Consider the following 22,740-nt stretch of genomic DNA (forward strand, 5'->3'; position numbering starts at 1 on the left):
TCAGCTGTTACACACAGCCATTTACCCCCACAAAAAGCCATGTCTGAAGTTCATGCTACCCACTCTGCAAAATAAAGTAAAATGAAATGAGAAGGAAGTGTGGGGCTATATCTACTAATATATCTGTCTCAAACTTTATTGCAAAGTCTTGTTTCACAGAAATATGTGGTTTTCTGAGAGGTAAAATACCACTTCAAATAAAGTCAAACATTCCAGTTTTGACCTTTCACTGTCAAAAGGGAGGAAGAACTACTATTGCTTTAAGTTTGTTACCACAATTATTTGACTGTGAGTAGTTGGTCAGGAGCCATTTGCAGCCAGGCTCACATTTTTATCTCAAAATCAGGAAGAGAGGTCTGTATTAAAATCACTTCATTTTTCTGGACTCAAGAGTACAGGCTTGTGTAGTTGTGATCCTGCAGACAAATGGGGCAAAAACATTAGCATGCAAAATGCTTGGCATAAAACTTTACAGTTTATCTGAAAAAGGTCAATGACTGTTTTTTCATTCTATGAAAAGCAGAGAGCAGCTTTTCCCATCCCAGGGGTGGAAGTGGCCTTTCAGCTATCCACCCGATGGGTAAACAAGAGCAGAGAGAAGGAAGGGATGCATTAGCAGGCAGAGTGTGCATGATTTATGTTTTGTTAAGCTCAATTAAGTCTCTGGCCAGAGCTAGCTCATACCATGCCCATTCACATGGGCATAGACCTCACTATTTATTCTTCATTTCAATGAAAATTCAATGCTTACTTTACCAGAATACACATCTTAAATGAAAAGATTTTCTGCTGTAGCCTTTGGAAAAGCAGTGGCAGAAGCAGTTGTGGTGTGCAAGATGTGGCTGGGGAGCTGTGGGCTCTGTCAGCACACAAATCATTTTATTCTTCCTTATTTGCTCATGTGTGGACTGTAGCAAAATGAAGTTTGGTCTGCTGAAAAAGAGTCTATTGACATCTTTTCCCTATGTGATTCCAAAATACTTGCTAGAGTAGGGAAGGCTGCTTTCATCTACAGTTCTTTGGATTAATAGTTCTTTTTTTCTGATGGTTTCCTCCCTTCTGCTGTAGCTAGAATGTCAGCAGGCAAAAATTATTTGTTTTCAGTGTCATCCACAGCCTGGTTCTCTGCTATGTTAAGCCTATTGAAAGATAAACTTCAAGATCAAAGCAAATTTCTGTTCCCATGGTTTATTTCATCTAGACGTTGGAAGGATGTGGGCACTATGTGCTAAAGATTTACTCCTACTGAGTTTTCTGTTGTTTATCCATTTCAGTTGCTCCATCTGTCAGACCATCTGCCTCCCAGTGACCCCATTTCTTTCCCCCACCCCCATTTGTATTGCAGGTCCATACGTTTCGAGGTCCGCACTGGTGTGAATACTGCGCCAACTTCATGTGGGGTCTCATCGCTCAGGGAGTGAGGTGTTCAGGTAGCACTTCAACATTTTCTGTCATTCTCTTGAAATGCTCAGACATCTGTCCCACCCCAGCCTGCACTCCCTGCAGGAGTGGAGGGCTGGGATTTCTTTAAAGAGCAAAGCAGGAAATCCTCCCGCAGAAGTTAGAGTATTTTCATTTGCCTCATTAGCTGGTTTAGAAATGAAGCCATCAGCCCTTGGTTGCTGAGCGACATCCTCTAGTAGTACCTTGGTCCTGCCTGTGCCTGTTCCTGTGCCTGCTGTATACGTTCAAACTTGTTCTTCATGATTAAGTTATCCCTGATGTTTTTATGTTTTAAGAAGCAAGCACTGGAAATGGCAAAGCCAGCCAGCAACCAGGCTTCATAACTCCTCTTTTTGCTACCGGTTGCTGGGAAGTGCCCTTGTCTGCAAAAAAAAGACTGCCACCTGTTTCCCATAAAAATACCATGCATTGCTGCAAGCCTGAAGTATCCCACCTCAAAATAAAATCAAAAAATATGATCTTCAGTTTCCAAGAGGGATTAGTTTTCTGTTGCCTTTATTGGCATTTTAGTAGTGCATTAATTATTTTTAATTTGTTTGCTCTTTTGTGGAAAAAAAATTATCTTGGAAAAATGCAATAATCATCACATCACTTGCTTTCGGATTCAGCAAGTGAATCAGTATTTGGTGCATTAAAAATGGATTTTCATAGCTTCTTTCTTCAGATCTGCAATCTCTTCCAAAAACTGTTTGTCTTACCTCTCCCTGCCCTGACCTCCAGGCATTCCTGATCTCAGACTGGCACCAAACACATCCAACCCTGACATCTGCCTTTCATAGACAGAGGAGGTGGTTGTTACCTAAAATTATTTTGGGCCACAGTTTGAAGGATCAGAATACCTTTCACAAATGCACAGTTTTAATAAGTGTAGTCTCAGCTACTGCTGCGTCTTACCTCTCTCTAGGTGAATAGTGGTAACACAAAGAATGTGGGAAGAATATATTAAAAAAGAGGAATAGTAGTTTGCTTTTCAAGCTATTTGATCTTAAACACTAGTGTGCAAAACCTGACCTCGCTAATGCATAGCACTGTATTTGTTCCCATACATAAAATATTAAACTTATGAAAAGGCATATTTATTTAGTATGAAACGTAATACTCTCCCTCATAAAATTACCAGCATTTAACTCTAAATAGACAGATGCATTTAAATTTAACTTCACATGCTTGGAGAACAGCACTGAACACAATGCAGGCAGAAGCCTAACTGCAGCTTCTCACATTTGTTTAGATTTCACAAACAATAATGTATTATGCAGTAATAGCTGTATGGAGAAACACACAAAAACCTACCCAATCCATTAAATGTTTAGGTGGGCTTATGATTTTGCTTGTTTAATATTTTATAGAGTATAATATTGAAACACGCTGCAAGTAATAGTCCTGTTTACGTTTTTAATAGCTTGATGTTAAATTATCTCAAAGGGTGCCATCAGTGATGGGCATGACTGGGAAGGCATTAAAACAGGAATCAGAGCTATGTAAGATAATGCAGCTCACGGTGGTGGTGTTTGCTTTACTGAAGCTTATAAATTCATTTGGCTGAATAGTTGAATCTATTAGGAAAATTCAATTTGTGAAGGTGAAGCAGTGATGGTTTAACAGAAATCCACCTGTGCAACTGAGAGTAGTATTTGGCTCCGGAGTAAGACACTGAGAACTATTTGTAAAACAAATCACTTTTTTACATCATGCCTTTCACAGCGTTTTATATGCCTAAGCTGACCTACAGACTAAACCACAGGGGCCACTTTAGTCACCAGTGAAGTGATGAGCCCAGGAGGGGGAGTCTGCTGGTGTGGCAGAACAAGCCAAAATGTGACACTTCAAGAATGTGGAAGAGGGAGTGAGGCATGCTGGCTCACAGTACTGTCCCAGCAGGAGTGCTCAGGTGAACCTTAGGTTCTTTGACTGTGACCTGTGCTAAGCCACAAGACAGCCAGCAGAAGACAGTCATTACTGTGCCAATTTTATTTAAGGCTAATCTAAAATACCCAGAAGTTAAGCCTCACATGTTTAAATGCAACACCTTGAGCTATGTGTCTAGTAATGAACCATCCAGACTCCACCAGCAGTCACCTACAGCTCAGAGGAGTGCAGGGGACATCCAGAGTTTCTATAGCTTTTTAACCACCCTGCTGGAGTTCACTTTTCCCACCACGAGATTTTTACACATTTTCATGCTCATCTTTCTCATCTCCACACTATTCTATCTTTCCTGACTGATGGGAAAATTGTGCCCCTTGCTTGATGTGGATCAGGGAAATAAATTGTCAGACAAGACCTGTCAGCACTGGTATTAATTAATTAATTAGTTAACCTGGCTAACTCTGCTTGCAGACTGTGGGTTGAACGTACACAAGCAGTGCTCCAAATACGTGCCCAACGACTGCCAGCCAGACCTCAAGAGGATAAAGCGAGTCTACTGCTGCGATCTCACCACGCTCGTGAAGGCCCACAACACCCAGAGGCCCATGGTGGTGGATTCCTGCATTCGGGAGATCGAAGCAAGAGGTTTGTGTGCTTGGGAGAGCAGCAGACACAGCAAAAGGAGGATAACTTGAGTTACCTGCTAAACTAGAACAGGGTGCTGTGCTCACGCACACTGAGGACAGGATGAGAAAAGGGGTTTCTTAGTGTAGGTGATACATTGCTTTGCATTAGCTAGTAAAATTAAATCATGGCATTTCTTAATGCAATTTCCTGAAATGCTTTCTGAAAACATGTCAAAACGTGTATTACGTTACACTTCTGAAAGGGGTGAACTTTAAAGTGAACTTTTAAGTTCAGGTTTATGTGTCTTTTTTCATTACTTTATTTTAACATACCTAGGGACACATCCAATTTTGGAGTAATCAGTTTAAATCAAATCCATTATTAATAACCTTTACAGACACTGTGGGCAGGAGAACACAAGTGACTGGAAGTGACTCAGACAAGTGAGGTCAGAGGTTGTGGTGTTTTGTGGTAGGACACAAACTGCACAGGGTTTCTCATGATGCTCGGTTACTGACTGATGGATCCCGTGGCACAGGCAGCATGTCACTGCCAAAACTCAAGCTTGTGACAGGTTTTTGGTAAACAGATCTGTGCCAGATTGAAGGAAATATATATCCCCTTCAATAATCATGTATCCCCTCCATAATAATCATGTATTTTTCCATGGGATAGCAAATGTGCATGTTGTGCTGCCCAATAAGCCAAATTTTCCTGTTAGTCACATCTTCAGCTCAGGAATCTAATAATGTTGAATTCATGGCATCCCAGTAATCTGCATAGCAACACAGTGATACTAGCCATAGGGATTTCAAACCCACACATCATCTACTGAATTGAATCAAAGACTTACTAGTAAATCCCCTGCACTGCTCTGTAAAGCTCTACCAGGATTATATCATCATTGCAGGGACAAATGGAAAGAATAGTATGGACTAAGACAGAAGAGCTTTACTCTGATGATATAGCAGAAAGCTACATTGCATTTGAGATCTAATCACTTACTTGTACATTTATTGATTGAGATAAAATCTGCTGCCTGCTCTCCATTTTTTCAACATCTTTGTATTTCTTTCCTTAATTGCCACAGAACTATGAAAGATTCTGATTTTGTTCTTAAGAAAACAAAGAATATTGGAACTTATAAGTAGGTTAGCACAGAGCATAGTTACAATAATGGATTTTAGAATTTAAATAAATAATGTGTGTGTATCTTGGCCTGCTCTGCTGAGCTGCCCTGCATTTCATGTTGGTGTGCAGCAATGGGGAGAGAGTTGTGCAAGTGACCAGATCTCTTGTGGTGGAGAAGAACTGTATCCATCACATTCATCAGTTGTGTAAAAGGTGACAGCAAAACAGGAAAGAACTGTGCTCCTAGGGAGAGGCAGTCTTTTACTTGCATTGCTATTTACCATTAGGCAACTGGTAAAAAGAAGGGAGACCTCTAAAGCTTTATTAATTATAGCCAAATCCAGGGAAATCTCCTACATAAAATGAATAAATCGTAATAACATCACATGTCTCACCATTAGCAAATTGCAGTATTTTCCTCTAACATGATCAAATCAACCACATACCTAATAAAAATCAGAAGGTATAAATTCTAGAATGCTTTAATCCTTTTAAAAAAACAGTTTAACATCATCTTCATCTTTCCTTAACTGTTCCAGAGTTTCACATTACAGAGAACATTTTGCTATGCTTAGTAGGTCTGTTGTTCTTGCTTTATTGTTCTTAAGCCTAAATATCTATTGGTTACTGAAGCTAAGTTAACAAGAACTTTTTGTTTCAGGTTTAAAGTCCGAGGGCCTCTATAGAGTTTCAGGCTTCACTGAGCACATTGAAGATGTGAAAATGGCCTTTGATCGAGGTACACCATTTTTTAATCTTGTACAATTCTAATCTAAGCTTTCAGTTCTTGGACATTTCAGATCTTTTGGGGTTTATATATGTGACATGGTTATGAAACTCATGTATAAGCAGAAGTACAGAAAGTAACCTGTCTGTTCTGAGTTTGAAGTGATCTGTAGTCCTTTTCATAAGAAAAAATCGTGTTTCATAGTTGGAAGGAATAATAAAACACTAAGTATCGGTGTGTAGAAACCTAAGTAGGGGACTGGATAATTGCTCAACGTAGCAGCACAGCCTAGACTCCTAGTTCAAGTGTGAGCCTAGATGGTACCAGGTGGAAGTTGTTAGTCCTGTCTTTAAAAGACTCAGTGCTTTACAATCCAATAATCTATTTATGAGTTTAAGGACCAGGAAATCTAAGTGGGAAGTCGTTCTGCCTGTAGCCTTGTAGAAAGCACTGTACCACTGTGCACGTGGTTGCATCTGCACTACAGATGAGAGGGGCATTGAGGAGATTGGTTGTACAGCATATTGAAAAACTAACAATTGAAACACTGGCTACCATCCTCATACCCTTTCTGAATTGATTGAGCTGATTGTGTTGGTTCTGGTTGTGCACACGGTCTCCGCACACAGGACTAACTTTGAGTGTGTATGTAAGTGAGCGCAGGGTAGGGCCTCCATCAATAGAAAACATTTGCAAGTACATTTGAGATGTTACACGAATATTCTTCTCCTTTCCCATAAATAGTCGTTTCCTACCTACTTAATATTTTCAGGTATTGCCTCTGCTGTGTTAGGGGATAGGGTCAGACACAGCCCTGTGATCACAAGTCTATGGGTACGAGCCAGGTCCAGGTCAAGCCGGAGAGTCAGCCTGGGGGTCAGGGTAGTGGGGTCAGGGTAGTGACCAGAAGGGTGCTGGCCCCACACCATCATGGTGCAGCTGGAGACAGCTAGGATGTCACTCAGGAAGAGACTGAGGGCTCTGGGGGCCCATGGGCAGGAGGTGTGGGGATTCCAGGGCAGGCTGCACAGGCCAGAAAGGTCTGTGGATGACACATCTTACACTTGCTATGCCTGAACACTTTGTGTTTGGAGGCAGTAATGCAGACATCTCCATAAAGAAAGTCCAGCTAGGAATTTCCAAATTGACTGTTTGCATGCTGAAATATTCTTTAAAAAATAATACATATTTTAAAATATGTTGGATGCTACAGTTGTGAAATACACATATACACACATAGGTCAGCCATTCTTTGGGCCAGAGAGATGCATGGTGATATGACTGCTATCATGGCAAAGTAGTGTTGCAGATGTGCCACCTGAAGCAATGCTACTGGGAGGCTCACAGTCCTCACAGGTCTCGTTCTGCTCCCTGCAGGTAGATCTGGGCTGGAAAACCCTTTTGTTCTGTGTCTTAATTCTCCTCTAAGTGTAACAACCTGGATGAAACCCAGAAGGAGAGGCACAGGTTGTAGAGGGAGGAGTTGGAAGAAAGCAGATTTAAATTTATGTCTGAGCATGACTTCAACACTGCTGCAGCTGTAGCTCCTTTGCAGATGCTTTGAACCACTGGAGCCACTTCAGGTTATTGCCTATTTATTAAGTATACTCCCAACATAACTGATGGCAATACACACTTGAATTAGACCCACAGCAAGGAAGAAAGTGTGATTTACAAAGGCAGCAGCACCTAGAAATAGGAAGAGGAAGGTGACTAGCAGCATTGGATTTCCAAAGGTAAAAAAGCGTGGATAAACATGAAAGCAGAGAAAGCAAGAACAGAGTTTGTGTACAAAGGTTGTGGGGAAGACCACTGGGCAGAAATTGACAGAAATCTGTCTTCATTTTTTTAATGGTTTCAGTAGGGGAAAGGACTAAGAAAGGAAAGAGAGGGTGTTGCCATGAATAAAAAGGCATGAATAGAAGCATGAATATAATCCTGTTATGGACTGGAGGACTGAAGTATTGCTGAGACCAGAAGTTGACAACTTTCAAAACTTTCCAGTTTTGAAAATTTTTTCTCTCTTGACTGGGGTGGAAAAGCAGGAGAAGTTGAGAGTTTTTGCAGGAAAAGATTTAAAGAAAAAGAAAATAGTTTTTTTTGTTCTGATGTGTGGGCTGTGCAGCTCGAAGGCTGGCAGAAGTTTGAATTGGCAAGACACTTCCAACCTGACAGCTCAGGGCTTGCTTCCCTGTCAGATCCTTACAGAGAGAGGGATGCCACCCTCTCTTTTGCATCCCAGCCCCATAGGTAGGAATACACTGCTTTTCTGTTGCCCTATTAAGTCTTCCTAGTACTAGAAGCCAGAGCAGCATGGAGTGAACTACGTCAAGAGTGAGGAGTATCCCAGTTCTCTGTCCCAGGTGAAAGACCTGGGAGAGAAAAGAGCTGAGTGCCAGGTGGCAGGTCTTGTCTTCAACACCAGCTACAAGTTTTCTGTTCATATTTAATTTTCTGCCCAGAAAGTGAAGTTTGCGAGGGTTTCACAGAATTCGTATTTCCACATTCACTACAAGAAATTTACTTTTTTTAAAAAAACCCTAAATTACAGGAAAATTAAAATTACAGAAAATTAACTTTTTTTTTGGTGGGGGGAGGATAGTTAAAGGTGATGCTGAGAGCAGGGGTATGAACCAGAGAAGAGAACTCTTTAATCTAATTGATAGTCTTGGCACACTACTGGAGGATGTGCACTGGCTAGGAATAAATTTCATTTAACAATTTAAAGACCATTTTTTTACCATCTGAAAGCAAGGCTTTGAAACAACCTTCTCATAAGAGCAGGGATAAAAAGCATTTGCTAGTTTTGTGAATGGAAGTTGCAGAACACGACACTTCGGCATTCCAGAGGTCCCTCCCTGCCCATCGTTTCTGAGTCAGTCCTCAGGCACCTGGCTAAAATGCCAGGACACTTTAGCACCTCCAGAAATGCAGCGTTTAATGAAAGGGTTTGAAAATAGACAGGCAAGGAGTCCTCCCATTTTAATGCACTGAATGCGTCCTTCAAATGATGCCATCAAGTGTTCTGGTTCCCAAGCTCTTTGTCAAGCTACAGGGGCCAGAAGACAGTAGGATACAGGGAGGAGGCGTGGGAGCTGACTTGGCCATGGGGACCTCTCCTGCTGATGTCATGTGCAGCTGAAGGGGTGCAATGAAGAGAAGCCAGCCCTCCCTCTGACTAATTCTGCCTTGACAAAGAGAGAGTCACTTAGTGCTTCCAAAGAATTACAGCAGGAATAGAAAAAAGTTTCCATGTCAGGAAGAGAATAGCATCCCACATAATATTACTTGGGCCCAGTGAAGCTGTGATAGTTGGTTTTAAAAAAGGGTGAAGTTGGTCCTCATCTGATTTAAACTGCCTTCCAAAGCCAAAGCAGTGTAAATACCCCTACTGTAAATTAGCATTAGGCTCTCTGAGGCACTGACAATGTTCCATTTCAGTGATTTTTGCAATGAGAAGGAGGGGAATAATGTGGATTTATTTAATCTGGTGAATGTTGGTGCTGTAGAATGACAGTTGCTCTCTGTCAGCATTGTTGAGCTGTGGCGTTGTGGCATCCAGAGAACAACCATTGTGCATTTTATCCACAGAGCTGCCATTGTCACCATCGCATTCTGTCCCCCCACTTGTTTGTACAACTGGCTGGTACAATACACTTGCTAAAAATATTGTGCTGTTAAATATTACATGAGTACTCAGAGGCATTCTAGTTCCTACTCGCTCTTTTGCCAGTGTGGCTGAAAACCTGACAAATGCCAAATCCAAGAAAAAACAAAAAGAAGCATGTTAGCATGGTAAAGGTTGTGCAATAAAACCAAAACATTTAGGAGAAAGGAACTTAAATAAAATCTAATTCAGTATTCAGAGAGCAGGGGTGAGGCTTTAAGAATGTAATACTTATTCTATTTCATTCTTTAATGAACTGCTGATAAATTTCTATGGCATCCAAAGTCAGCTGAAACCTTCAAGGAAAAGAATGAAAACTTTATTTGTCTTGAGATATTTAAATTTCAACATAATGCAACAAAATGCATTTAGAGTCAAACTAACAAAGGAAGAGAAATTATGGGTTTTGGGTAGAATTAGGTTTGTAAAACTGAAATTGACTATGTCTTTTTAATCCAAAATATTTTAAAAAAAGCTATATTAACATATGGACGCTGCAACAATACTGAAAATACCAACTGCAATCTGAAAAAGTTATTGTATTGAAGAGTGAAAAAAATTATTGTGATAATGCAGAAGGTACCATATAAACCACATGTAGTTCATCCATGCATACATACACCAACCCCTACATATCTGCTGCAGAAATGTGCAGGGTGTATTACAACAGATGTATTGTCAAGCTCACTTTAAAATAAACTTCAGTGCATTTCCAGTGGATGCGTATTTGTCTCTGAAGAGAAGAGTAAAATCTTTGACTCAGGAATTCATATTTTTTCCTACAGTAAGCAAATATGTAAATAAGAGGTATGTTTGAAGTACATTGTAGTTGGAAGTACCTCAAGCTGAAGTGCCCCTTTAAGGAAGCTTGCTGGGCTGCTTTGTAAAAGTACTAAATAAATAACACTTCCATTTAGTGTACTGGTGACCTGGATAATAGATGTAAGCTTGTGATTTGCTATATCTGTTCTGAGGCAGCTGCTGGCTCCTTGGAGGTATCTGTTTTCAGTGGAGCATTTTGAGTGCTCAGTGTCCATCAATTAAATAGAGCTCTCCACACAAAGCTTTACAAGACTAATGCTACTGTGCCCGGAATGTGTGGATTAAACAAAAGATTGGGGCAGTGTAAACATCCTCCTAGGGCTTATTGATGCTGTATTAAATTAAATGCTGATGGATGTATTCAGACTGCTCAGCTGCATCAAGAAAGGCTGTTTGTTTTAAACAGTTAAGCGTATAATCTCCTCTTGATGAGAACATGTAGTGCTATTAGTCTTAATGAGAACTATGTGCATACGTTGGACAGGACGTATCCCTGCAAGATTAATGCCATAGGTTGGTATAAAATGTCTGCAATCAATATAAACTCTTTTACTGTGCTGTGAAGCCTTTATCTCCATCTTGGATGCTGTGTTTCAAGCACCCCCACTCATCTGTCTGTATCAGGGCATGTCCACAAGCACTGTTACTGTGAGACAAGCAAGGCAATGGCTTTACAACATGTCAGCACCTTGCTGGGAACAGCCCAAGCTTGTGCCTGCACAGAAAACCCCTCTCTGCTGTTCAAGCCAGCAGAACCTTGCATTGCCCCACTCATCATATAGTCCTCACCTGCACCACCTGCCCTGGGGGAGGCGTAGTACCCTTAGTTGAATGGTGGGAAATAGGGACTATGGGTTATAACTGATCTGCAAGAAGCCTGAGGTAAAGCTGGGGGTTAAATCCAGACAGCCACACCCCCTACTTGGCCTGTGTCCTACCTATCTTTCCACTGGAAGACCACCAAGACAGACAGGTCCCAGGACAGGAGAACAGCAGAATTTCTTGATCTGGAGAAAAATGTGGGTATGAGAGTAATAGGTAGTACAGAACAGTCATTTGAACTTGAAAAATGATAGTGATCCTGCCTTGCTGCTAGTTCTTGTAATTTCACTCATTGCAAGCCAGGACTTCCCAGCAACACTTGTAAACTTTAAGCTTGTGTGTTTTAAAGTGCTCTGTAATAGAGTTCTGACTAACTCTGTTATAATGTGGCAAACAAAATGTATGCCTTTTTAGATGCATAATTCATCTGTTTAGCATTTCATCCATTACAAGTATCCATATTAACTTAAAAAATTGTGGTGCACATTTCAGAATAAATTGTAAAGCTAAATGCCTTAGCATGCCTATTTAAATTCAGATCTTTGCTATAAATAAGTCAAATATTAAGACATTAGAAGACACCAGAAAATAAGGCAGCTTTCATTCCAGCTAATCACTGTAGATATGTTGGTACAAGATGTGTACAAGATTTGGATGTTTCTTGATTTTTCCTGCTGCTCTCCTGAGGGTCATTGAAAATGTATGTTATTTCTCTATGCCTCTGTTTCCCCAAGTGGAAATGAAAAAAATGGTTCATACTCCGATGCACCAATCTACAGATGGAAAATATGACATCAGAACAAGTTACTACTATCCTAGTTTCAGTGAATAAATGGGCTAAATGCAATAAATAAATTATAAACATGGTTTTTCATCCAACATTAAAACAGTATGTTTGAGATGGCACACTGCAGATATGGATGGTGTAATGACCAGCCCCTCCAAAAGATGTAAGCAAATAAATTGCTTACTGAAACAACAAGAAACTACCATTCCTCATTGATATACTGTAAAGTTGGTAGCAATATATTCTCGTTTAAGCTTTCCAAACACTTTCAGGTTGTTTTTTCTTGTCAGGTTTCACACAATAAATCCGACTTAGAAGTCTAGCCTTGCTTGAGTCAAAATTAGGGTGGTTTTAAACAGATTTCTTCCTCCTTTTCTAGATGGTGACAAGGCTGATATTTCTGCCAGTATGTATCCAGACATAAACATCATTGCTGGAGCACTGAAGCTATACTTCAGAGACTTACCAATTCCCGTGATCACCTATGACACCTATTCCAAGTTCATAGAGGCAGCAAGTAAGTATTGCATAGTCATTTGTACCAATCTTTTTTTACATTTCCCATTCGTAAAGCTGTCCATGTTAAAGGAAAGCACAGAAGAAAAACCGGAAAAAACACGGGTGCTGTCTTCATTCCTTCTCCACCATGTCCTTCATTCACATGAAGCTTATGCCCGATTGTTCATCAGATGGCATATCATGCAGGTTAAAAAAATAAAAGTAAATGTATGGTCTCAAAATAACAAACTAGTATCAGAAAGTGTGGTTTCAGTGTCTTTTTGTATGTCAAGATAAAAAAATACTGTAAATCCTGCTCAGATTTTTAGAGAGATTGCCAAACAGTTTTAAATGAGCACTGGTGCTCAGTATGTGTAGGTATCACTGATACCTACATATTTAAATACAGTTGAAGTAATTCCGTGCCATTTCAATCTCTAGCTAAACTTACATATTCGAGCATAGTCTTTTAAAGTCATATATCCACACTCCCGTCCAGTTCCAAAGGCTAATGGAAGTAGTCTTTTGTGATATTTTAAAGGGACAGTTCTGGCCAGAGTAATATTATGAAGCATTTAACAAAGCTTGGGTACTGTACCTATACAGACCTGTAGATAGAGCTACAGACCATGGAGATAACTCCTGGGTGGTCTTCGTTGCTGATTTCTTTTGAAAGATCTTTTATTTTTTTTGAGGATGCAGAAGTTGCTGATAAGCGTCACATTTATGAGTGCAATATTTATCCCTCCAAGCACAGTCAATGGCTTGTAAATTATTCCATAATAATAAGTTATCTTCCTGATTTATTGCTGTGTACACATGGAAAGCCCTATTAACATTAATCCTGTTTGGTGTTTTTGCAGAAATCTCCAATCCTGATGAACGACTAGAAGCAATACATGAAGTGTTGATGTTACTCCCTGCTGCTCACTACGAGACACTTAGATACCTAATGATTCATCTCAAAAAGTGAGTTAATTGACATGCAGGGTAATTCTTGAAGACCTTAACAATTTTCTGCTTTGAAAGAGAAATATTACAGAAAATACTAATAAAGCTTCCATTAGGGCACTGCCACTAAACCAGTAATGTTACAGATAAGCAGACAAGCTATTTGTGTAAGTGCATATAAGCTGTGCACTCATACAGCATAGATCCTTTTGCTGGCATATTATTGCAAACCTTTCAAGAGTTAATTGACATTTGTCACACTTCTCTGAGGCAGATAATATCTGAAAAATACTGAATGGTGGGTACTTCAGAGATGTGCTAAAGGTGCTGCTGTGAGGCACCTGACCATGCTTTGCTTCTGCCTCCACTCACCTCCTGTTTTCTCTTCGTGAACAATAACCCTAAAAGGAAAGAGCTGTCTTGTGTGAGTTGTTTGCTCACATCACAGTAAACCAAGAATCAAGCAGGGCCTATTTTTTTATGACTAGTAAAAGCAATACAGGTCCCAGTTATCTCTCTCTTGGTTTTAAACACGCTCTGCCTCATTTGCTTTCCAAAACTTCTTTATGCATGCATAAGACATACATGAGGGGCTTCATAAAGCTTCATAAGGCCTACAAAATCTTCAAAACTGCCTAAATTTAATTTTTCTAAGTTACTTAGGAGTGTACTGCCAAGTTTTCCAAGTTTTCAGCTAGGTACCTTGGAAAATTAAGGACTGCTCCAGAAAGGATGCCCAACTTCCTCTTGTTTCAAGCAAAACTGTTTTTCAAAACCATGCTAACTCTACTTTGCTGCTTTGGGTATTTACATGCCTCAAGAGGTCTTCTTTGTAAGTATTTAAAAACTGAAGCTGAGTACAGACTGGTGCTGTCATCTCAAAGCCTTCATTTATGGATATATTTCCCAAGATTTTCCTTGTCTCTGGTTAAACTTTGGTACTTGGAAACAACAGAAAAGGGGATAAGGGAGGAATAAAGCTACTGATGTTTTATTCAGAAAATCCTTGATCTCTTCTTAGTTGTCCCACTATTTGCAACACAGCTGTAAATGTGGAGTACTTTCTGGGTTTCATCTGCACTATTCTGCACTATTAATGCCAACCTACAAAGAAAAAGACCTCAGTTCATATAAAGCTGCTCAGAGAACTTGTGTGAAGTGCATTTCATGCTCTATTAGGTTCTCATTATGCAAAAAACTTTTCCTCATTTTGAATCAGCTCAGGTCATTAGAACTGAGTAATTTTTCCCCTTGATGAGACATTACCTGGGCATGCAGGAGCTTCTTTGGACTGCAGAAATGAGATGTGCAAATATCCACCTGTGTCAGTACATACACATGGACAACTGATGATGACTCACGCTGGCTTTTAAGAAGGCCTGTGGAGGCTGTAGACAAGTGACCTGCACACAGGATCTCTACTTTCATGTCCTGACAGCAAATTTTAATAGACATGTTTGGACTTGCCTTCCTTCTTCTCATGTACTGCAGTCCAGGCTTTGGTCCAGCTGTTGAGCTGACCTACTGATGAGGCAAAAATAGTCCAAGGTACTGATTAAGCTTTCTCTTTCAAATATTTGCCAATCATGCAAAGAGTTTCCTCTCCATTCCCAAATCATAGCTTTTGGTGCCTGCATGGAAATCAAATGCACGTCAGTTCCTATGGAGAATCTCTTGGAGAGATCTGAATGTGAAAGAGGAAAGAATCATCAAGGTTCAGACTATGCTGTTCTGTAGGTTAAACACAGAGTTCCAGCTTCAACCCCCTAGAAGTCTTCCTGCATGAATAAAACCTGGACCAGTATAAAGGAGTCTATGGAAAGACTGCAGGGTCACAGCCTCTACCCCACTGCTGTTTCTCAGTCAAAAAGAAACTGCAGAGTTGTTGTTAAAAGCACAGGAAGATCTAGCAGAGGCCAACATCAGCAACGAAAAATGAGTTTTTCAGTCAATTAATTACCTTTCTGATAACTTTGCTCAAAATTGAAGGAAACGCAATAGCAGGAGCAGTCCCCCCTGTGGTGAAATACGTACAATTCCATCCACACTGACATGGCAGTCAGGCTCTGAATATTCTCTGTGTTCACCCCAGCTGTGCAGCAAGCCCCACACTACTGAACAGAGGTGCTAATAAGATCTGTGTAGCTTTGCACAGCTGTTGAACATCTGTGCTGCATACAACCACAGAGGGAAAGCAGACTGTCAGACATACACTTGCACAGAGGTGGCTTCAGCTTCGCAGCCTTGGTTTGTCTTTGCTCCTTGCAAAGCACTGCTAATATATCTGTGCTGGAAGATGAGGAGGTATCTGTCGTAGGGGCACAAATGGACTTCTGTCCTGAAAGCAAAGAGGAACAGCATTTTTCTGTGACAGAGCCATTCTTTGCAGAGAGATGACAGTAGAACCAAAACCAAGTCATATGAGTACCTTGCAAACAAGGGAAGACCAAAGTACTTCTGGTTTCAGCCACTTTGTGCTCCCCTGATGGCATGAGTGAATCCACTCACAATGCCCAGCTGGGAGTTGCCATGGCTGGGGAAGGTTTCAGCTGCTGCCAGGAGAGCTGTCTCCAAAACCAGATGTGCTTCACCCTGGCAGAGGAGTCGTGTGAAGGAGACGTGAAACGTCATCCAGGCTGTACTTATCACAGCAAATGTCTGGTCCTTGACCGATCAAGTACCATGATGGATCAAGGGACTGTGGCTGTCCTACACTGCAGTGTAAGAGCACTCTCAGGACTGAACTCAATATGCCACTCAAATGGGACAACACTGATGTGATCCAGCAGTGTTACCTGGAGGGAAACCTTGAGCACAGCTTGCATTTTCCAGCAGGCCTGACTGATCTTCCAGTCAGGGCTGACTTCCCTGCAGCTTGGCCAATCCTTGGTGGTCTTTGTTTGCTCCAGCCACAAGCAGTCCGTTTATTCTTGAATGTACATTATATGATGTATGTCAGCTCTTCCCTGAAGTGCCTCTCTTCATTTGTAGCAGCCTGATTTAAGCAAGTCACCTCTCCAGGCAGGTGCAGGATTCAGCCTACTCCTAAAGTGTCACAAGTAGTCGGAATCACTCAGCTGCTGGTTGGCCTGAGGCAGCCAGCAAGGCAGAACATCCGCGTGAGGGGCGGGGTTCCTGCAGGCTGGAAGCATTGGTAGTCTAAGGAAAATCCATGCCTGTATTTGAGGAGCACAGCCACACCCCCCGTGTGATACACACCAAGCACAACCTGCCAGAGAACTGCAGTCACTGTAGCATAGAGGACTGTTCCATACATCATCATTTCAACCATGATTATGCTTTTAAAGAAGAAATTTCCACTAATTCTTACACCCTAACAGACAGTCACATGGAAAAATTACTGAAGAGGCACATGAGAGGTGTTTAAAGGCACTAAAAATCAGAGCCCCTCCATAGTTGCACCGTACTTGTTGTGGAAACAGTTATTATATAAAATAAAAATTGTTGCTGAAAAATGTCATTACATATCAGTGCTTGATGTGAAGCAAGACTGAAGACAGAAATGCAGATATTCTTTTTTTCTGGGAAGCAAGCAACTAATTACTTCCTTTTTCTTATTTTTTTTTATTTTAGGGTTACCTTGCATGAAAAGGAGAATTTTATGAATGCTGAAAACCTGGGAATAGTGTTTGGACCTACTTTAATGAGACCTCCAGAGGACAGTACCCTTGCTACACTGAATGACATGCGGTACCAGAAGTTAATTGTGCAAATTTTAATAGAAAATGAAGATGTTCTCTTCTAGTCAGAGAGGCATATCTTCAAAGCCATTTAAGATAATTAGTCTGAAGGAAAAGCAACATTTCTTTAAATTTTTTTAAACAGAAAGGAAGAGTTCCTTGACTGCACTTCAATTTCTGCAAAGTTGCAGATGGATGCCAAAATGTTTAGGGAAAGCCTATGTCTCATAGACATATGCCTCTTTGTAGAAGGGAAAAAGAAGGTCAGAAAAAATCCTCTTACCTTGTATCTTTTGCCTTGCCTCAGATGTATATTTGTTTTGAGAAGTTTCAAACAATTTTATTGTTAACTTATTAAGAAACACAAAACGTATTTTAATACGGCTAGAGAAGCAAAAAGGTACTTAATCAGTGTTACTTGTATACACCCTATACATTTCCTTCTTCATGAGACATAATTATATATGTCAATTGTGAAACAGAACCTATATTATAAAGATATTTTTACTTTACCTAGCTGAAAGAATGGCATTTTATTTTAGCAAACTATAAATCAATGCGGTGCATTGATTATTTTCACGTAATTCTTTCCTGCATTTTTGCTATGATATATTGAAAAAATTGCCACTAATGCAGTATTATCCTGACATACCTCTTCCATTGCAAGTTTTTTAAAGGAGAATACCTTTCTTATGCATATTTCAGCTTTCCTTAGGTTTCTTTGCATTTAGGCACTAGCATCCTAAGATTGTACACTTTTAGCCATTTACTATTTCCCAAAAAATACAGTGTTTTCTCTTTTTTTTTTTCCTCCCATGTCAAATACAATCTTGAGAATTTTTCAAAAGTCCTGGTGGTAGTATCAGTTTCACATGACAGATTTTTCTTGGATTACAGTAATATATGAGTTACATGATGCTGGGACACTGGATATTTTCTGGCCTTGTTGAAAGTCAGCACTTTCTTGGGTGAATGATGAAGGATTTGGTTTTTCTGTAAAAATTGAGTTATGTTTTGTCATGTTTCTCTATTTATAAATGTACAGTAAATCTGCTAAAATTGTAGGTATTTATCTTGAATGTGTTTCCTGATGGTTTGTTAAAAAAAAAAAAAAAAAAGAAAGAAAGAATGTGTAGGACATGTGGGAGCTGGTAAATTTAATTATTACCAAATTTTAATATTTTTCTCCCCTCACAAACATTGACCTACAGAGTTCATAGTCTAACTGCAACTTATTCCTAATGTTAAAACTGTTTCTCAGCATGACGTGTTTCTGCAAGCATAGAAAATCAATGTACTTTACTACCAAACACAATTTTCAGTACAAAAAAAAAATCTAATACTCCCTCATCTTGATCATTTGTATCATATGTGTGGTAACTCAATGATGCAGTTTCCTGAATTATTTCAGGGAGCACATGTTTCTATTCAAATTGAAAAATATGTGTAACTATGATAATGAAGAGAGGTAGAGGGTATGACTGTAAATTTGTCGTCTTCTAGAGAAATAACTAAGGGCTAGATAGATTAACCCAGATTTCAGAGCAAATGCTAAATAGTCTGAGTTCCCAATACTTCCATAGATTCTCCTGCCTTGTACAGGACTATTTGTTGTAGGTTATGTACTACTTAATACTGTCATAAAAATGATCTGGAAATGGTTTTATTTTGTGAAGTGAAATATGCTTTGTAATTTATGATAGTGTAAATGGAAGGAAAAATCCCATTAAATGTGTTAAAAGAGTTTTGGTGTCTGTCACTGACTACACGGCAAGCTGCCAAACAAAAATCAATCGCTAATTACCATTCTGACATTGCTGGAAACTTTCCTGCTCAAAAATTTAAAACGGTTTTACTGCATGTCGCAGTTTCAGATTGGCACTAGGTTGCCCATACTACCACAGCCAAGCCCATGCACACATTTATTTTCAGAGACCACCCTGAACCACCTCTGTGCAAAACTTCAAGCAAGCAATGAATCCCAGCATCAATCTAATCAATATCCGAGAAGCAAAGCCATCAGAGTATTTTTCCACACCCTTGAACACAGACATTTGACTCACAATGATTTTCTTTACTTTTTTCTGGTCAGTTCAGTTATGAGGGTTTTTTTTAAGGCAGCACACGGGTAGCTTTAGTTTGTCTCACCATCTGGAGTCTCCAACACATGTCCCATCTTAAGGATTTGATGACAGTACAAGGCAGTGTGCCTAGGAGCACCCATGCTTCGTATCTGGAGAGCAGAAGTTTCTCATCTGTTGGACAGAAGAATGAGTACGATTCTGCATCTTAAAACACAAATATCTACTAAATTGTTCATGTTTCACTTGGCTAACTGATCAGCCGACGTCCAGCATCCTTGGGGCATATTGAGAACGGAGGTAAAAGGACCCTGTCCCCTCCACACCTCATTAGTGCCACCTTGTGCTGCGCCTGCTTCATCTCGTGTTGCACTTGCTGTGGCCATCACTGCTGCACCTGGGACTGAGCTGCACAGCTGAGGTCAGACCGTTTCACATTCACCATTTGAGGAAGTAAAAAGGCAGGAGACTTCCCTCTGCAAAACTGACTGCTGAGATAGTAGAAAAATCATATTTACCTTTAATGGAAACGTTCAGTACACAGGAAAAAAAATGGGTCTGACTGGATTAAACCGAATCCTTCTCTGCTTCAAAGCATTCAGCAAGAGTATGATGAGTTATCTCACATGAGGCACTAGCAGAGAGTGTAAGAGTCCTTTGGAAGATGCTCCAGGAGGCTGTATGTGAGCCCATGTGACTTCCCTGCTAGGTCATTTCATCTCGAGTAGAACACAGTTCTGAACCTCTGGGAAGAGCTGAGGTACCAGTGTCTGACTGCAATGGATCCTGCCTGCAGCCAGGTGTTCAGCAGAAACCTTGTTCCCTCCAGCTACTGGAGAATGCCTTTGGTGAAGCAGCAAGGCCCCTCCTGCAGCCACCCACTCCCGATTCCTGTCTGCCATTCAACCATCCCCATGTTCTGGGTGATGCTCTGTACCCCCTCACAGTGACTGGGGTGAGACAATTTGCCTTGCATAAGGCAGAAGTGTCTTAAAAAGCCACAATCAGTGAAACATTACATCAAGTTATGTTAATGATTTGTAAGGTGGTAGCTTTCCAAAGCGCCATCGAACAGTTGACATCTCCTCTTTATACTCATCTTTGTGAGACTCACTGCTGTTAGGTTTAAATATTTGGAGCCCTCCAGAGAACTGAGCACAGGAATTGTTTTCTGACACCACCACACTGGAGACAGGCAGCACGCTCTGTGTGCACACATGTCCTGAAAGGGCACTGGACAGGGAACTGTCAAAGGGTTTCCTCAAATGAGACACCGATTCGGGGCTCCTCCACCCAGAGACCAGTTGCTGTGAGGCTTAATTATCTCTCTCCTGCTGTCAAATACTGCTGGAATGGGATAAAGGATGTAGAAGTTACTGAGGAAGAAGAGTTTATGAGGGGGAGGGGGGAAAGAGAAACAAAGCGCATAGTAAGGGAAACTTTTTTTTAATATGAAGTTACAAAGTACAAAGAAGACTGAGCTTTGTTCTCAGCTCTGTGCTTTGCGAGCTGAGGTCAGTTTAAGCTTCAAAACAGGTCTAACAGAGGACAAATCTGGGTGAATTGGAACCACATTCATTTTATTTCTAATGAAGACGTCAGACTACACTTTCCCCCACACTTAGCATTCTCAAAGCTCATACAATACTTGAGTCTTATTGACAGAGCCCATGCTGCAGGGGCACTTGGCCTAAGACCCTGGGAAGGAATGTATCAGGTCTGGGGTCTCTTCTGAAACAAGGTTTTTGACAGACCTGAGCTGCGCATTACTGGCAAATGCAGTACACGGGAGGGAGAAGGGATTGCAGGTGTGGTATTGAGCTAAATTCTGATCTTAGAGAGACCTTGGAGAGGTGCTGGGAATACCTGGAGTAATAAATAGCTGGGCTGAATCATAGAATCACAGAATCATAGAATAGTTTGGGTTGGAAGGGACCTTTAAATGCTATCTAGTCCAACTCTTCTGCAACCTCCCTGCAGGAACCTGTCTGGCCATCTTCTTATCTCTTTATTGGCAATTACAGAGTGAAGTTCTGCAGAAAAGAGAGGAAGAAAATTCCAGTGCAAATAGACCCCCTACCCATAACCAGGGACTGAAAGCACAAAAACTCTTGAGGAGGGAGGTAATTCACAAACACTTAGGCAAGAAGAATGCCATCTAACTGGATCTTCAAAGCCGAATTACATTGATATCCCTACAGCTATCTAAAGGGAATGAAGAGACTGTAGGGCTGACAGAGATAAGGGTGAGAGCATCAATACGCTTTAAGTTCTTTAGCTGTAGAGATTAATCCCTTGATTAAAGATAATGGTTAAGATTCAGAAATCTGAACCTTAGGGAACTAAGATTATTGCTGAATGCTCTAGGGGTTGCAGATGCAGGACATCAGTGCATCTTACATGGGGGCCATACTTTACATTACCTTTCTCCAAAAGCATGGTTTTTCTGAATATAGTTGTGCTGATGCTACAGGTAGTGCCAGGACTGGACATTCAGCACCTGAAGGCCATGGATTATTGCAGAATGTTTTAAGGACTGCAGTTAGGAAGAAAGTTTATGTCAGATGGAGCCAGTGCTTTGTAAGCTACAGTAGAAATGAACAGCTGCTTATAAGTAGAGAAACTGTCTGGGTTGAGTTTACAGCAGATTTGGGGGTGGCACAAACCAAGGTTGCCACTGGAAGTCGCTTTCACTGCAGGGCCTGACAAGGTGCCAGCCAAAATACTCTCTGTTTTCTGGAAAGTATGAGGCATTTGTTACCACTAAAAGGAATGTTAGAATGAGGAGTAGGGTTAGATTTAGGGTTTGGAACTGTAAATCTTGGAGAGCATAAATTGCTGCCAGCCATATTTGTAGATACCTAAATTTCTGTTCCACTGTAGGGCACATATGATGATCAATGTGCATTAAAAAATCCATATTAATTACCGCATGCTGCTGCCCAAGAACTTCAGGAGACTGGGCTCCATAGGTACCCATAACATCCACTGGTAACAGGGTTAGGTTAGGAATCCAAATATTGAGGAACCAGTAATGTCACTGCAAGCTGCACAGCCCTCAGTATTAGGAGTAGGGATGATGTCAATAAGGGGCTATTGTTCATGGCGGGGTTTTTGTTGTTACAAACATGAGTGTCACGGTTGCAATTAAAGTAGGAATTAGGGACAGACCTTGGAAATCTAAAGCCTGAAGGACTGAGTAGTTCCCAAAGTTGTGAAAACTGCAGGATGCTGGTATCACTAATGATCATTCAATCTGTGGATTCTCTGGTTAAGAATAGGGATATTGGATGAACGGACTTTTTTGGAAGGCCTGCAGAGCTAGGAAGGGTAATGGCATCAATAGTCACCGTATATATCCATATTTTTCTCATCTGCTGAAGGAATAGGACCTTATTTTTATCTTCAGATACTGTAAGGGTGAAAGAGAGGACAAATGTTAAGAGTTTGGGATTAAAAGAATCAGACTGAGTATGCTGCTGGACATACAAATATAAGAATAGGGCTGGTGTCAGAGGCCAGCTGGGAAATGAAAATTGGAGGAGCTGTGTTTATGGTCTGTTTTGATGAAGTTTTGGCCTTCCTTATAGTTA

The 22,740-nt window shown here is 40.7% G+C and overlaps 1 protein-coding gene across 7 annotated transcripts in view; it reads left to right on the forward strand.

Moving 5' to 3' along the window:
* The window catches only part of CHN2 (chimerin 2), a gene marked incomplete at its 5' end in the record, with an annotated part of 160,100 nt that extends 142,875 nt beyond the window's left edge, over positions 1-17,225 (forward strand). For 2 of the 7 annotated variants that reach the window (XM_082299117.1, XM_082299118.1), the window contains 6 exons: positions 1,346-1,430; positions 3,805-3,978; positions 5,753-5,830; positions 12,296-12,433; positions 13,278-13,383; positions 16,960-17,225. In XM_082299117.1, the coding sequence (XP_082155243.1) occupies positions 1,346-1,430; positions 3,805-3,978; positions 5,753-5,830; positions 12,296-12,433; positions 13,278-13,383; positions 16,960-17,131 (753 nt within the window). In that variant the 3' untranslated portion in view covers positions 17,132-17,225. The remainder of the gene's footprint in view (positions 1-1,345; positions 1,431-3,804; positions 3,979-5,752; positions 5,831-12,295; positions 12,434-13,277; positions 13,384-16,959) is intronic. The other 5 variants (XM_082299119.1, XM_082299122.1, XM_082299120.1 and 2 more) reach the window with 4 other exon arrangements.
* Positions 17,226-22,740: the final 5,515 nt, after the last annotated feature.

The sequence above is a fragment of the Coloeus monedula genome (assembly GCF_965178545.1).
Source record: "Coloeus monedula genome assembly, chromosome: 1".
Lineage (NCBI taxonomy): Eukaryota > Metazoa > Chordata > Aves > Passeriformes > Corvidae > Coloeus > Coloeus monedula.